Consider the following 15,651-nt stretch of genomic DNA (forward strand, 5'->3'; position numbering starts at 1 on the left):
GTAAAGAGATTGTGGGGGGGGGATACGTGGCGGTGGCGAGGCAGTTCCACCAGCTCAACGGCCGTTTCCCACTGTCCAGAGGCTATGGTACTGGTTAGGAAGAAGAAGGAAAGAGCGAAGCAGCTGCGCCCAAGGCCGTCGCCGCAGCAGATGCAGTCGGGCCTCGCCGTCGCCCTCATCATCATCATGATGGCCATTCAAGCAAAGATCGTGCCTTTTTTTCTATTTATTTAGGTGTGGGTGGTGCAGCACGGCGCTCACAAAGCTTGGCCAGGTCGCGCAGCTTGGCCTGGCCGATGTCATCCGGTTCGACGCCGGCCTGGTGCATCTTGGCCGCCACCCGCTGGCCTCGTGCCGCGTCCCCGGCGCCGATGCAGAACCCGAGCAGCGTGTTGAAGCTCTTGGCCGTGAGGCGATCGTGCTCCAGCGCCGACGTGGCCTGCCGCGCCGCGAGCGAGTCGAGAACGGCCTCGGCCTTGTCCAGCTGGCCGTTGCGGGCCAGCGCCTCGATGAGTGACGTGAAGTTGTTGGCGTTCGGGTGGAGGCCGTGGAGCGAAGTCATGGCGTGGAACTGGTGCTCGGCCTCGTGCGGCAGGCCAGCGAATCCCGCCGCGTCGATAACGATGCTGAACGTAGCATGGTCTGGCCGCACGCCCTCCTGCTTCATGTGGTCCACAGCGCGCAACACCTGAGGGTGCGATTGTTAAAAAAAAATCATGACTGCTGGGCCGACGACAGAGGTAAGACCTGACGAACCTGGTGGTAGGCCTCAACAGGGTCGGTGGCCACGCGCTTTTCGGCATCCATCAAGATCTAAAGGTCAAAGTCGGCCGCCACCACACATCGATGCACCGTGGTTGGTCAGTTGTTTGCTACCTTGGGACTTACAGGCATTGCGTACGTTGTGGATCTCAGCGGCAGGGGCGAGGTTAAACTCTGTGCTCATTTGCTTCAGTCTGCTCCTGGCCTGTGGTGCGCAGCGCATCATTGGCCGTAGTTGATGGGGGGGGGTTATCAATTAATTGGCGCGGGGGGGGGAAGGGCACGGACTGTTTCGAGATCGCCCATGAGGGCGTGACCGTGGATGAGTGCACCAAAGGTCGTGGCATTTGGTCGCACGCCCTGCTTGACCATTTCGTTGAACACCTCCTGCGCCTGGTCCATGTGGTGGCGGCCTCTGGCTTTGGCCAGGCAGCTGATCACCGTGGTGTAGCTCACCACATTTTGGTCGCACACCCTGCACACCAAGTCACAACTGGGGTTGGCAGAAACCCACACACACACACACACACACACACACACACACACACACACACACACACACACACACACACACACGCACACACACACACACACACACACACACACACACACACACAAAGAGAGAGAGAGAGACACACAATAAGAGGCAAAGAGTGAGGACCTTGTGAGTCATCTCCTGCAAAAGTGCAAGAGCCCTGTCAGGCCGCGCCACCACCTCGTTGGCCTGGATGAGGGCACTGTAGCTTATGCGGTCGGGCTTGAGGCGGCCCGTGGTGGTGATCTTGGCGAACCAGTGCTCGGCTTCGTCCGCTCGTCCCGCGTCTGCGAAGCCGCTGATGAGCGCGTTGAAGCAGACCAGGTCGGGCTTCAAGCCGCGCGAGGCGATCTGGTGGAAGACGTGCTGGGCAGCGTCGACTTTGCCCGCCTTGGTGAGGGCCGACATGAGCGTGCTGAAGCAGTGAAGGTCGGGCACCACGCCCAGCTTCTCCATCTTGGCAAAGTGGCGTTCGGCTTCTGCGACTCGGCCCGCGGTGCCCAGCGCGGCGATGAGGGTGCTGAAGCAGTGGGCGTCGGGCACCACCCCCAGCTGGTCCATCGCGTCGAAGCAGCGCTCGGCGTCGTCGACCCTGCCGGCGTTGCCCAGCGCATTGATGAGGGCGCTGAAGCAGTGGAGGTTGGGCGCCAGGCCCAGCTGGGTCATACGGGCGAAGTAGCGCTCGGCCTCGTCGGCCCTGCCCGCGCCGCCCAGGGCGGTGATGAGCGCGCTGAAGCAGTGGGAGTCGGGCGTGAGGCCCCTGCGCTCGATCTCGGCCAAGTAGTGCGCGTTGTCCGGTTGTCGAGCCTGCCCCAGCACTTTGAGCAGGCCGCTGATCACGAACAGGTTGGGAGTCTGCACATCCACCACCACAACAACAACAACAACGATGCAGTCAAGAGGTGTGCGTGTGTCGTGTGCGTGTGTCGTGTGTGTCGTGTGGTGTGTGTGTGAGAGAGAGAGAGAAGAGATGAAGGGGTACGTGGCCGTGGCGGGGCATGAGTTCGACCAGCTCAACGGCCGTTTCCCATTGTCGCGTGCGCGCCAACAGAGGCAGCACGGCGCTCACGGCCGAAGGGTGGAGTTGGTGCGTGCGCTTGATCGTGGCCACCAGCTCATCGACCTCGCCAATCGCACCTGGTAGTAGCGTGTGGCCGGTCAGCCCGTGCCACGAACGCAGTGAGAGCACACCGGAAATGAGTGGGGGAAGCGGAACCGGCGTGCTTGATGCGCTGGGCCGTCTGCTGCACGTCTTGCGTTGAGGGCTTTCTCTGGGGGCTCGCCGCGGTGGTGGCAGTGGTCCGCTCCGTGCTTGGCCTGCCGCGGTTCTCGCGCTGAGTCGGTGGGTGCCGGTGCGCTGCCGGTGGCGCTGACGGTGGCGGAGGTGGTCTCGTGACCCGTGGTCTTGCCGCAGGCTTGGCAGGCGGGCGGGCGGTGGTAGAAAACAAGGCGAAGGGCTGCCGGAGTCCTCTCTGTTGGCCCAGCGCGAACCTGCAGCATCGCCCCGATGGCAGCACGAGCGAAGAATAAGAAGAAGAAACTGAGGCAGCGCCCCCGATTCGCTGCAGCCGTGCGGGCATCGTCATCCGCCTCATGTTTGCCTCGGAGCTCCTTCTGGGAGGGGAGTAGTCGAAAGAAGAAGAAAAGCAAAGAAGAAAAATAAAAGAAACGTTACAAGATGGAGCAGAGAGACGAACAGGACGTGCCGCCACGAGAGTCCGACAACACGGCCGGGAGAGGACCGCGGCGCTACTTTGTGATCAAATGCAGCGGCGCAGGCAGCTTGCACAGATCCATGGCCACAGGGCAGTGGGCCACCCCCTGGCGCAAGACTCCTCCGCAGCCACATCACCTCCTTCAACAGGCCTATGCCGAGGTCCCTCCTTCCGTCTCTTCTTCTGCGCTTATTTATTTTTATTTAATTTATTCTTTATTTATTTATTCGTTTATTCCTTTTATTTGTTGTTCTGTTCAATATTTTTTTTTCTGCTTTTGTGGGAACAGGCCGAGGAGGTGGTACTGCTCTTCTCTGTGGCGGGGACCAAGTCGTGGAAGGGCTATGCTGTCATGACCAGTGCCACTGGCGATGCAGCCAGTGGCGATGGCGACCCCTCTGCCTTTCCTGCTTTCTCGGGGTGCGCGCCATTCCTTTTCATTTTCTCAATACAAGACAAGGCTCACTTACTCGACCCTCTCTCGCTCCCTTTCTCGAACTTCCAACCTCAGGCTCGCCGACGAGGTGCAGGCGCTGGACAGGCTGGCGCCGCCGATCGGGGTGCGGTGGGTGCGCCACTTTCCGGACGTCGTGCAGCAGGGCTTGCCCTTCGCCCGCACCGCCGCGCTACTCAACCAGCTCGATGGCGGCCAGACCGTCAACCTGTCGCGCAACTGTCAGGTGCGTGCCACCATACGTAGCTGCGCTGTCTTTCTGAGACTACTCAAGCGTAACTTTTTTACTTCCAGGAAGTAAGCACCACCGAAGCCGAGGAGTTGTGCGCGTTGCTGGACGAGGCTGTGGCCGTCGAAGAGCGCAAGGCAGCCGAGGCTCTCCGGCAGTTCGTACTCCCCTCCCCATCAATGATCATCATTGCGTTCATCATCACGCACTTGGCCGACTTCGTTGTTTGTTTGTGGTTGTTACGGAAGGAGGGAAGAGGAAAAGGCCAAGCAGACCCACTTCTTTGTAGTCTCTGAGGACACAGCGCACAGCACGCGATGGGCCGGCTTCGTCGAGGAGGTACGCTGGTTGGTGTGTGGTGTGTAGTGTGTGATGTGGTGTGTGGTGTGTGGTGTGTGGTGTGGTTATCTTAATTTTCTATAATACCGGTCCTGGTTCGTGCAGGTGTCCAAAGTGGGCACGCTGCTCTATGCGGGCCACATCGGGAGCCGCAGCTACAACCTCCACACGGCCCAGAGCGACGTCGACATGTTGGCCATCGCCGCCTATCCCACAGAGCAGGTATTGTGTGTATTGTGTGTGGTGTGTGTGGTGTGTGGTGTGTGTGTGTGTGTGTGTGGTGTGTGTGTGTGTGTGTGGTGTGTGTGTTCGTGTCACCATGCAAATCAATCTTTCCACCCGCCCCGCAGATCCTCTCTTTCGTGCCGCCCAAGCACACGATCAAGAACGCCGAGGGCTTCGAGCCGGATTTCACTCTGCACGAAGTGGCCTACTTCTGCCACCTCCTTCTCCATGGGGATGCCCGCATGGTGGAGGCCCTCTTCCAGGTTCCCTGCGGCGTCCTTGCCCCTCCCCCTCCAAGCGTGAGCTGCTGCTAAGTTTTGTACCGTTGAGACTCACCGCATGCACACACGCACGCACACGCACACACGCACACACGCACGGGCAGGACGAGCACGCGGTCGTGTGCCAGAGCGAAGAGTTCGCGGTCCTGCGGAAGAATCGCGATCTGTTCCTCACCAAGCAGGTGCTGGACAAGTACCTGGGCGAGGCCACCGGCAGCAAGGGCATCCCGCGGCTTCTTAAGATGCACCAAACTCTCAAGCCCGGCGACCAAGGTACCGTTCTTTTCCTCTGTGTTCCCAGCCTCCACCATTGCTCACATATTTCGTGCTGTGCGTGTCGTGTCGTCGTCGTCGTGTGTGTGTGTGTGTGTGTGTGTGGTGTGGTGTGTCGTCTGTGTCGTCTGTGTCGTCTGTGTCTGTGCGCTATAGAGGGTGCGCTGTGGCTTTGTAAAAAGTGGTACATTGTACACCGCCTTCTTGTGCAGGCTCGGCAGCTGGTGAGCGGCCAGGGGCTGACAGTGCGTGCTCTCAACCCACTGACCCCCCCCCGCAATGCTGAATCGCCGACCTTCGTTCTCTGGTGTGACGCGCTGTAGCTGTGGCTCGACGACGCGTCCGAGGACCGCCAGTTTTTGCTCAACGTGCGACAGGGCCTCTTTGAGCCCCACGACCTCCTCGCCCGTGCGCAGCTGGTACACACATCCCGCTTTCCGCCCCGCGCCTCGTTGGCTGCTGCTGCTGACGTCATCCGATCTCCGATGTCTTTGCATTCCTCACTTCTTTTCGCATTCCAACTGCAGGCGCTGGACGAGATAAGACGGAGCGCTGCGGCGAGCGACTGCCCGCTTCCAGCCGAGGTCTCGCCCGCGGGCAAGGCCCTGGTGCAGGATTGGCTGCTCAAACTGCGACTGTCCCGCGTGCCTCCCGTGCCCTCGTCCTTCCCAGGCAGGATCCTCCTCTCGCCGCTCTCGGTGGCACTAAGGCCCTCTTTTTCTTATCATTTCTCTTCGCCACAGCGGCCAGCGAGGCCGCCGCTGGGCTGCCCGAGCTGGGACTCGATGCGGCCACCACGGGTCCCATTCTCCTCCTGACCCGACGGGACAACACATACTTTGGCGTACGACCACCACCCACTCCACCATCTCGCGAGCTTCTTTTCGTTTGACTGTGTGGAACCTCTCGTTTGGGCCTAACTAACACAAGAGCGCGCGCGTGTAGGTTCATGCGACACCACCGCGGCTCTTACTGGCCGACCACGCCGTCCGCTCCAGTGCAACCGTCAAAACTCTTTCGGCGGAAGCAGGTATGACCCAATAATTATGTTTGCTATATATATTTATATATTACATGTATTAAAATGTTATTTAGAACAATATTACATTGAGATTTGACACTACTTCCATCATTATAACAGCCGGAGGCGACAAGGTGGATTGCCAGCTCTATGACGTCAGCAAGTTCGCTGAGATGCTGCAGGCCGGCAGTCCCACCTGCCTGGAGGCGCTCTTCCCGGACAGGAGCGGCCCCGCCTCCTCTTCCTCGTTGAGCTACCTCTACGAGAGCCCGCAGTGGCTCGAGCTCAAGCGGGTCCGGGACCAGCTAGTGACCCCGCATGCCCTGCGGCGGCTGGTGGGCTATCTCGACGGGCAGCTGCGCCAGCTCCGCAAGAAGAAGGGCAAGAACTGGCAGAGGCAGAAGCAGAAGCCACAAAGCGCAGACGTCGCTGGACCAGAGGAGCCCGTGCCTGCCGAGTTCTGGCGGCTGCTGGCACTACTGGACAGCCTTCTTCTGGACGCTCGCGAGACCAGTTGTGATGCCCCACCGGTGGCTGCGGCGGCAAGTGGAAGCCCGGCCGACGCACAAGCGGCCTTGTCGGTGCTGGCCGCCAAGTGTGAGCTGGTGGAGGACCGACCAGGCACTGATGATGCCGTGAACCTCACCTTGCACCACTGGGTGGTCAACGTACGCTCTACGCTTCTGTAATATGTGCGAATGGACGCCACAACATGTTGTAGACATTTTAATTATTTTTTAGGCGCTAACAAAGGTGAGCACGGCGCCATCCTTTTGGCTGGTGAGCACCAGCTCGCGCCGGCTCCCCGCATCGCGCAGGACCAGCTCGTAGGGTCCCGCCGCCGCCGAGAAGCGCGCCTGCAGAAACTCCTCGGCCTCCTCCATTCGCTTCACCAGCGTGCGGTTGGCGTCGTCGCCCTCCACGCTCTCCAGCGCACACTCCTCCCAGCAGCAGTCGTGGAAGCTGATGGTCGTCTTGTCGCCCGCCGCCGACGCCAGGGTGTAGCTGCCGCCGCCCGAGTTGATGGTCGACAGCACGGTGAGGTCGCCGGCGCGGGTCAGCTTGATGCCCATGTCCGCGACCGCCCGCGGCGGGAAGGGGCCGGCCGCGGGGGCGGGCTCGACCGAGACAAAGCCGAACTTGAGGCCCGCCAGACGCTCGCGCAGTGCTTCCAAGTCGTTCATAGTGCCAAGTGTTTTGTGTGGTAAAGTTGTGGTTGTGTGGTTTTGTAAAACAGCAGCGTTGGGCGCTAAACCCGACAATGTCGGGTTTCTCCATATCTTATTGGCTGAAACAGTTTATTGCATGCGTGTTGTCTCTGACAATGGCCATGGCAAGTTGAGTTGTTCCCACACTCTCTTTAGAAGAAGGAGAAGGGAGAGAGGGAGCAGGCCGACGAGGTGTCGGACGACACCACCAGCACGGGCACTTGCTGCACGCCGTTGGCGTTGGTCACCACAGTTGTGGTCGTAGGCGCAACGGTGGAGATCACGACGGGCGTGGTGGTCACTACGTTGGTCGTCGTCGCCGTGTTGTCGCTGTCGCTGTCGGTGGTCGCCGACGCCGAGTTATCGTCGGCCGAGGCCGAGGCCTCGTTGTCGCCGGCGTTGGCCGACACGGAGAGGTCGTCGAGGTCGCCCGACACGCCAAGGCCGCCCACGTCGATGTCCACGTCCTGGGCGAATACGAGGCACAGGCCGAGGAGCAGGAAGGCGAGGCTGAGTGCGAACTTCATCTGCTTGTTGTGGTTGTGGTGGAGGTGGGCACTGGGCTGGTAGTTGCTGTTGGTGTGGTGAGTTGTTGGTGATGAATGGAGGGCCGATCATCTCAGACTCAAATAGAGGGCCGTGGGTCCGGATCGAGTGAATGAGCCGAGAGGCAGGAGCGGGTTGGCGGAAAGGAGGGCGGAATTTGGGCGCTTTACTTTGATTCGTCCGCCTCTTCCACGGAACGCTTGGTTTTTTGTTTGTTTTTTACTTTTCCACTTATGGATAATTAATTGATTTTGCAATTATGACCATTAAAAAATAAATAAAAATGATTCGAATGTTGTTAACAATTTTGGCCTACACCTGCTTGGAGACCTTCTTGGTGGCCACGGCACCGGCCGACCGCGAGAGGCTGCGACTGCTGCTGGCCTTTTTCATCTTGGTGTTGCCGCCCTTGCCCTTACTCCTCGGCGAGCCCACGAGCAGATCATCCCCGATGTCCTCTGCATCTTCGTCACCCTCCTCATCGCTGCTGCTGCTGTCGCTGCCGCCGCCCTTCTTGTGCGTCTTCTGGCTCTTCTTCTCGTTCGCCTTCGTCTTCTTCTGCTTCTTTGGCTTGGCGCTCGTCGAATCGATCTCCCACTCCTCCTGCTCGTCGTGCTCGTCGTCCAGCGCGAGCGGGTCGGCGTCGGCCACTGCCGCCGCCGCCGAGGCCTCGCTTTCAGGCAGCGAGTTGGCCCGCTGCATGCGCGGCTGCTCGTCATTGCCGTTGCCGTTGGCGTGCTGCTTGCCGGCGCTCGCCTTCTTCTTGTCGGCGGACGCGTTGCTCTTCTTCAGCTCCTTCTCCTTCTCCTTGAGCTGCTTCTTCTCCTCCTTGTCCTTGGCCTTGGCCTCCTTCTTCGTCATGTCCTGCTTCCGCACCTCGTGCTTGTCCATGCTCCCGTGCGACAGCGTACGCGGCAGGCTCGCTGTGTTCTTCTTCGAACGCCACGACCTAGCAACGCCCAACAACAACAAGATCAATCGTATGCGGCTTGCGCGGTGTGTGCGGTGTGTGCGGTGTGTGCGTGTGGGGTGCGTACGAGGTCTTCTCCATCTGCTTCCGCTTAATGTCGCGCGAGTCGTCCCGCTCGCTGCCCTCGCTGTCGGCTTCGCTGTCGCGACGGGGCATGCTCTCGAGCGACGCATTGGCGGCGCCGCGGCCCTTGGCGCCCGCCGGCGACGCAGGCGGCGACGCTGTCTTGTTGCCCCACCACAGGCTCTTGCGCCACTGGGCCTTCTTGTCCGACGTGCTGCTGGTCGACGCCCGCGAGCGCGCGCTGGTCGGGGCGCCGGACTTCCGGGTGGCGACGTCGCTGCCGCTGCCGCTCATGTCGCTCCCCTCGCTCTCCGTGTCGGCCGCCGCTTTCTTTCGCTCGCTGCCGCTCGGGCTGTCGCTTTCCTTTTTCTGGAGCTTTTCCTTCTTCTTTTCCTCTTTCCTTCGCCGAGAGCGAGGCGAGAGAAGGGCCGACTCGTCTCTTTCGCTATCGGACTTGCTGCCGCTTTCGCTCTTGCCGACGTTTTCGTTCTTTCCCACGTTTTCGCTCTTTCCGTCGTCTCCGTTCTCGCCGCCGTCGACTCCATCCCAGCTCAGTTGGTGCTTGGCCGCGACGCTGCCGCCATTCTTCTTGATGGCCATGAGGAGCGAGTCCCACATCTTGTCGAGCTTGTCCTCGAGCTTGTGGCGACTCTCGCGCTCGCGCTTCCGCTCTTCTCTCTCCTCTGAGAGCTCCTTCTCGATGTCGTGCAGCCGCTTCACCACCTCCGCCCTCAGGAATTCCGAGCTCTCCTTTTCAGCTGTGTGCGGTTGTGCGCGGTGAGTGTCGTGTCGTCGTGTGCGGTCGTGTGGTGCGTGAGTTCCGAATCGTTGGGGCGTGTACCTTTGATCTTCTCGGCCTTGTCCTTCTCGGTGTCGACGATCTTCTTCTGGAGCGTTTGGCAGGTCAGCTGCACCTCCTTCCGCAGGGCCTCCTCGTGCTCGAGCCTCTTCTTGATCTCCGCGATCTCAGCGTTCCTCTCGTTCAGCGCCTGCTGCAGGGCGGCCTCCCGCTCGGCCGCCGCTGCCGCAGCCGCAGCCGCCGCCGCAGCGATCTTCGACGCTCGCTCGCCCGACGAAGGCGAAGGAGTCGCCGCTGTTTCCCCTCGAGCTGTAGACAGACATAACTGCGTGTCAGCTGCGTGCGTGTGCGATGTGCGCGGTCGCGCGTGCGCTGTGTGTGCAGTTGCGTGTGCGGTGTAAGCGTACGAGAAGTAGCGGAGGCCCTGGCGGATTCGCTGCCGTTGCGGGCCAGCGGCGAGGGCGAGCCGGCGGGGGAGCCGGCAGTCGAGGGCGGGGGCGAGGTGGACGACGGCGAGGTGGTCGACGTCGCGACCGGCGGCAGCGTCACCGTCGCCGACACCGAACGAATCCGTGAGCGCCGCGAGTCCTTCTGCTTCACCATCTCCGTGAGCGCTGCCATACACAAAATTGTAAAAAAAACATATTAGTTACGTGTGCGGTCGTGCGTGCGTGAGTGTGCGGGCGTACATTTCTTGGGGCTGGAATCGCCCGCGGCCGAGGGGCTGAGCGTGGTGGTCGCCGAGGGCATGACGGGCGAGGCGAGGGCCGTCATCCCGGCCACCTTCCTGAACTTGGTCATCCACTCGTTGCGCTCCTCGACCGTCTTGAAGAAGAACTTGTAGATGCCGCCCTCCGCAAACTGGTTGCTGTTGGAGTTGGTCTCCGGCAGATTCTTCATCGACGGCGCCGACGATGATGATGACGACGAAGACGACGAGACAGCCGGCAGCGCGGCCGAAAGCGCGCCCGACGCGTGCGGCGTGAGCGGCGGCGAGGCCGCAGTGGACGACGAGGCCATCGGCAAGCTGCCGCTGCTGGCCGCCTTTGTGAACGATGGCGGCGACGGGTTGGTGGTGGACGCCGACGAAGACGACGATGCCGACGAGGTGGGCGACGGCGTGGCGGCGGCGGCGGTAGAGGGCGGCGACGGCGTCGGCGAGTGGGAGGCGGGCGAGGGCGTGAAGCTGCCGCGTGGGGAGGAGGGGGGTGGCAGGTACTGGGTCAAGTCGCCCGACGACCCGGGCGACGGTATGGCCTCGATCGAGCCCGAGACCGTGATCGTGGGGAAACCGCCGGCGGCGCCGGCGGGCGAGTCCACAAAGTCCTCCTCGGGGATCATCACCAACACCGGGTCGTTCATGTCCCTACGGCGCCACGTCCAAGTCAGTGGTATGTGACGTGGTGTGTCGTGGTGTCGTGTGTCGTGTGTCGTGTGTCGTGTTGCAGTACTTTTTCCTGATGGTGGAACCGGAGGACTTGAAGGAGGGGACGACGGTGAGGAAGGCCCACTTCTTGCCCTTAAGCTGAATGACGGCCTTGACGTCGTACTTCTCCTTCTTCTTGCGGGTGAAGGCCAGCACATCGTTGAAGAGGATCAGGTAGGACTCCTTGCCGGCTACCTTCGCCATGCCCTCCTTCACCACATGCCGATTGCGATCCAAAAAGTTGAACGTCTGCGCAATCGCAACCGCACGACACACGCACGACACACACGACACGCACACGACACACATTAGCAAGGCTGGAAGAAGGTAAGCAAAGCGCGTGGTGGGTACCTCGCCGTGGAGGATCTGATTCTGGAGGTCGAGCATGCGCTTGACCCGCGCCTCCTGCCGCGTGCGCTTGTTCACCTGGTCCACGACGCTCTTAATCTCGAGCAGGGCCTGCTTGATCGTCGCATAGTCGTGGTGCTCGTCCGATGTCGCCTTTATCAAAGTCTGTGGGCAGAGACACAGTCAACAACGCACACGCACACGCATACGCACACGCACACTCGGCTTAGTTTGAAGGGAGATAAACGTACGTCGAGCAGGAGCGGATATTTGACCATGCGCTGCAGCGGAGTGATGAGGAACGAATCGATGGGGAGGCCGCGACTCTCGGGCAGTTTGAAGCATTCCTGCGTGCACGCAGCTCGGAGTTAAAAGACTGAGCCGTTGCTGCTCCCTGCCACGACCACTTCGGTCGTACCTCAAGAAAGTCTGCGAACGCGGGCTTCTGGTTTTGGAGGGCCTTGATTTTAACCCCGATGTTGATGTGGTTGCTGCAAAAGGCCTGCAATCATTCACACCAAGCGCTTGTGAGAACATTGATCAAAAACAATCAAAAAAAAACAAAAAACAGTAAATAGTTGAAGTGTGTAGCGTACGGCGTAGTGCTTGAAGAGGTTGGCCCGCGAGAGGAAGATGTCACCAAGTCCGTCGTTCATGACTCCACGTTCGATGATCTCCTCTTCCGTCTTGCTTCGGTCCTTCTCCAACAGCGACTCCAGAGTCTGCCAACGTTTGCGAAAAAAATGTTAGAAACAGCCAAGAACACGACCCGTGCCACAGGCCACGCCGCGCCACCAATAGACACTCATGTAGGCGCAGCCAGCCAAGCACCTTGAAGAGCTCGAGGTGCATGTCCTGCAGCGTGGGAATGTTGGCGAAGATCGAGGAGATCTCCTCGCGCGTGAGGATCTCCTTCTCGCGGAGCTTGACGACGAAGAGTTGGTTCAGCATGTACAGATCCCGCACGTACCTGTGGCCACCACCCGCACGTGAGCGCCACACCGACCAACCGACATGACGGTGTTGGTGGTGATGATGATGGGAGCGCGTACGATTTCTCGGTGTTGATGATTTCGAAGAGGACCTTTTGGCGCTTCCTCTTGTCCGAGCCCATCTTCTCGAGCGCCTCGTCGGAGATGTAGTCGTTGATGTTGATCACCGAGCACTGGAAGCCGGGGAACAGCATCGCCAGATCCACATCCTGATCCCGACAAGCGCACACGCGCGCGCCCCTCGTCAGGCCATTTCACCGCACGCACGCACACTGCGCACAGGCCATCGATAGTGGAGTGGATGCTGGCCAACGTACGTAAGTGAGCTTGGGCGCGTTCAGCTTGAAGTTGAAGAGGAACTGTCCGCCGGGCGTGCCGCCATCACTCCCACCCACTGGCCGCCTGTCGGGCACACGCACAGTCGCAACGCAAGGTCAGTCGGCGGCTCGCACGACGCACGACACGCATGACACGCATGACATATGCACGACACACTGTACTTTTTGAGGGTGAGCCATTTCTCTCCGCCGTCCGCGCTGGTCACGAAGAGGGAGCGAAGCCCGATGCGTGCCTCGCCCAGCAACTCTGCAATTGAAGTTCATCGCCCGGTGAGCAACGAACGCATCCCCAGCGCAGGTGTGAGCTCATGCGGGCGGGCGGGCGAGGGTACCGTCCTTGGGCGCAGAAGGCCGAGCGTTCCATAGCTCGATCAGGATCTCCTGCTCTGTCTTTGTAGAAATGGGACTGGTGCCGTGCGCGACGTGAGAAGAAGCGTAACAAATAACTTATAAAAGAAATAAATGTTGATATAAAAATATAAAAATATAAATTATGGTAAAATAAATAAAAATAAAAATAAAATAAGTCGGTCGTACAAGGTGAAGTCCTGGTCGGTCCACTTGATTTCGGTCTCCGACTGTTCTTTGGGCGGATCTGTTCGGTAGGTGTTTCGTCGCTGCGTTCAAACGGGAGAAAGAGAAGAACGTTGAGCTCTCATTTGTGTGCGTGTGCGGTGATGCGTGTGCGGTGGTGCGTGTGTTCGGGTTGGCACCTGAGGATAGACGCGCTGGTAATTGTACAGGAAGCTGTGTGGGTCGAGCTGCTGCTTCGCCAACAGCGTGTCGTAGTCGTTCCGCTCCAACAACGCCACCACCACGTACGGCGCCCACTGCCAACCGCCAAGCAAATAAATGAGGAAAAGGGGCGCTAACAGCAACAAAATTGAAACCAAAAAAACAGATAAAAAATAAGAACAATAATCAGAATAATACAACGTACGTTGTCGTCGTCGATGGCGCGGCCTTTGCGGAGGTTCAGCCCCGACACCACTACAAGAGAAAGGGCGATGAGGGAGATGAAAGAACGAAACGACCGGGGGGGGGAAGAACGAAAGCGAAGAACAAAGAACGAAATAACTAACTTGTGGGAGAAGGGGAGGGAAGGGGCGTTACGTGTTCCGGTGAGAGTGGGCTCGGCCATTGATGATCAAAATCCGATCTGGATGATTTTCCTTCTCGTTTTTACGATTGCGGAAGAGAAGCCAAAAAAAAAGAGAGACAAGAGCGAAGAATCGAGTCCTCCGCGTTCAATCAAAAATCACAACGATGCGGTCCTTCGCTTCCTTCTCTTCTTTGGCCTCTTGTTCTCCCAGGATACCAACGTTGCTAAAAGCATGCAGGCCTGGCGCCAACGGTCGGTGATAGGCGCGCGAGAGGTTATTTCCCTGTTTCGCTGTTGGATGTTCTCAAATTAAAGTTCCGTTGTTTGGCTGTTCCCACGCTTGCCTGGGATGCAGAAGTGTCTCTTCAGTCCTTGTTGAGGTCGAGTTGGTTCTGCAGGAGGCTGTCGATGTCAGGCACGAAGGAAAGGCGATCCACCAGTTCGCCCAGCACGCAGCACAACCCCTGATTGGCGGCCAAGCACTGAAGCGTTAGACGCCACACGCGTGACTGTAGTTCACCACCCCTGGCGCCAGTAGTGTGCCAGGCTGGGGCGCGTACCTGGTCCTTTGAGATGTAGGCCGCCTCCTGGAGGAAACCACAGTCCGCACCTGGCACGATCTGCTCAAAACGGAAGCAATGCAGGCCAAACATGAGCTATGAGCTTTGCTCTCGGCCTCGAGATAGTGAATGTGAGTGGTACGTACGTCGAAGAGGGTATCGCCGAGCTTGATCTTGGCCTTGCCCGACTTGTAGACGACGATCTGCCCGAGGAAGCCTGGCGGCACTTGCGTCACAGTCGGCTCGAAGATGTCCTGCGAGAGTCATTCCATCAGTAAGAAGTAGCAACGGGTGCATTCAATGATGAGCAGACCGGAAAGAGGCGCAAGCAAGCAAGCAAGCAACGCACCACGGTGGGCTGGTTCGGGTTCTTGGGCGGCTTCTTGCGTGGTGGCTCCTGGGGAGTCTTGGGCGTGATGGGCAGTGAGGTGGGCAGCTGCACGTAGAACAGCCTTTCATCCTATACAACGTTTGGATGAGTGAGTGAAGCTACTACGCACTCTCAGGGTGGCGACAGGCAAACTGGTACCGTGGGGTCGTTATCGATGAAATACTTAGTAATATCCCGCTTCTTCATGTCTTGTTCCTCAGCGTATGCCTTGGCCTCTTCCTCCTCACCACCCTGATAATCCATAAGTTGCAGCGAATCGCACGACACACGACACACACACCGCGCGCGGCGTGCCACAGACACACACACGCACACGACACGTCGGGTGGGCAAGCGAGTTCATGCATGAATCTAGATTGCTCGGTCACTTGCAGAAGGAGAGCTTGTATAACGAGGTGAGTACCTGGACAGTCTCGGCAGTGGCGTCGGTGAGCGTCTCTTCCTCCGCGAGCTTCAGAATGTCTTCCAGCTCCTTGTCCAAGACCGGGTCATCGAGCCTGAACTTCGTCTCTACAATCGAGGTAACAACGCAAACAAGAATAAGCTAAGAAATGAGTGTTGCGAGGGTGGCATTGCAGAGGAGCGCAGGGTTGGCAACCTTTTGGCTCCACGACCTCCTTCTTCACCTGCTGTCGCAGCTTTTCCTTGGGGTCGATGAAGGGCAGCGTGGTCGGACGGTATCTGTGGTTGGTGGTAAAAGGCCAAGGTTGGCTGCAGGCGAGGGGCAACAGGTGGTGGCCACTCTTTCTCCATTCAGACTGATACGTACCGATTGAGCGGGTCGATGTCCTCCATGGCGGTGACCTGGCCCTTTCGCCTCTTTTGTACTGCGCATGGAAGAGAGCGAATGGTGTGGCGATTAGTTGAGGTGCCTATGGCACGGCACACACTCGTGCAGCGCGAACGCACCAACTGGACCGCCAACTGCCGCGGTTTTGAACTCCCTGGTCGGTGCCGCGCCCGCTCCGAAGGGACTAATGACGGAGGCCGGTATACCGGCGGCGTAGCTCACCTACGGCGGCAGTTATGGTGATCGCAATACACGTGTTTTGCATACGGCCCGAGAGTCAGAGC

General features: G+C 59.3%; 5 protein-coding genes across 5 annotated transcripts; 1 reads left to right on the forward strand and 4 right to left on the reverse strand.

The window, feature by feature from the left end:
• Window positions 1-226: 226 nt before the first annotated feature.
• ACA1_027800 (pentatricopeptide repeat domain containing protein) lies at window positions 227-2,797 on the reverse strand (the record flags this gene model as incomplete). Its single annotated transcript, XM_004357655.1, has 7 exons — window positions 227-688; window positions 757-813; window positions 902-967; window positions 1,051-1,237; window positions 1,401-2,152; window positions 2,280-2,434; window positions 2,548-2,797. 7 exons carry the CDS (start codon window positions 2,795-2,797, stop codon window positions 227-229), a joined length of 1,929 nt encoding a protein of 642 aa, XP_004357712.1.
• Window positions 2,798-2,975: 178 nt separating this feature from the next.
• Window positions 2,976-6,839, forward strand: ACA1_027810 (uncharacterized protein; the record flags this gene model as incomplete). The annotated part of the gene is made up of 15 exons (XM_004357656.1): window positions 2,976-3,173; window positions 3,302-3,432; window positions 3,524-3,692; window positions 3,761-3,852; window positions 3,944-4,034; window positions 4,140-4,256; window positions 4,385-4,522; window positions 4,645-4,813; window positions 4,970-5,058; window positions 5,137-5,232; window positions 5,341-5,474; window positions 5,564-5,657; window positions 5,759-5,843; window positions 5,955-6,502; window positions 6,666-6,839. The coding sequence occupies 15 exons, from the start codon at window positions 2,976-2,978 to the stop codon at window positions 6,837-6,839; spliced, it is 2,325 nt and encodes a 774-aa protein (XP_004357713.1).
• Window positions 6,840-7,194: 355 nt separating this feature from the next.
• On the reverse strand, window positions 7,195-7,569 carry ACA1_027820 (uncharacterized protein; the record flags this gene model as incomplete). Its single annotated transcript, XM_004357657.1, has 1 exon — window positions 7,195-7,569. The coding sequence occupies one exon, from the start codon at window positions 7,567-7,569 to the stop codon at window positions 7,195-7,197; it is 375 nt and encodes a 124-aa protein (XP_004357714.1).
• Window positions 7,570-7,900: 331 nt separating this feature from the next.
• Window positions 7,901-13,665, reverse strand: ACA1_027830 (RhoGEF domain containing protein; the record flags this gene model as incomplete). The annotated part of the gene is made up of 19 exons (XM_004357658.1): window positions 7,901-8,537; window positions 8,626-9,379; window positions 9,463-9,729; window positions 9,828-10,034; window positions 10,110-10,786; window positions 10,872-11,095; window positions 11,198-11,359; window positions 11,446-11,541; window positions 11,613-11,696; window positions 11,791-11,916; window positions 12,026-12,164; window positions 12,247-12,395; window positions 12,504-12,588; window positions 12,687-12,771; window positions 12,857-12,930; window positions 13,062-13,141; window positions 13,238-13,354; window positions 13,465-13,514; window positions 13,638-13,665. 19 exons carry the CDS (start codon window positions 13,663-13,665, stop codon window positions 7,901-7,903), a joined length of 4,041 nt encoding a protein of 1,346 aa, XP_004357715.1.
• A 326-nt stretch (window positions 13,666-13,991) lies between these two features.
• ACA1_027840 (RNA polymerase III RPC4 protein) lies at window positions 13,992-15,589 on the reverse strand (the record flags this gene model as incomplete). The annotated part of the gene is made up of 9 exons (XM_004357659.1): window positions 13,992-14,090; window positions 14,187-14,246; window positions 14,333-14,440; window positions 14,536-14,646; window positions 14,716-14,808; window positions 14,981-15,087; window positions 15,176-15,258; window positions 15,347-15,404; window positions 15,487-15,589. Coding segments are annotated over 9 exons (822 nt in total), but the record flags the coding sequence as incomplete, so codon positions are not given.
• Between the last annotated feature and the right edge of the window lie 62 nt (window positions 15,590-15,651).

Source organism: Acanthamoeba castellanii (genome assembly GCF_000313135.1).
Source record: "Acanthamoeba castellanii str. Neff unplaced genomic scaffold scf7180000084471, whole genome shotgun sequence".
Classification (NCBI taxonomy): Eukaryota; Discosea; order Longamoebia; family Acanthamoebidae; genus Acanthamoeba; species Acanthamoeba castellanii.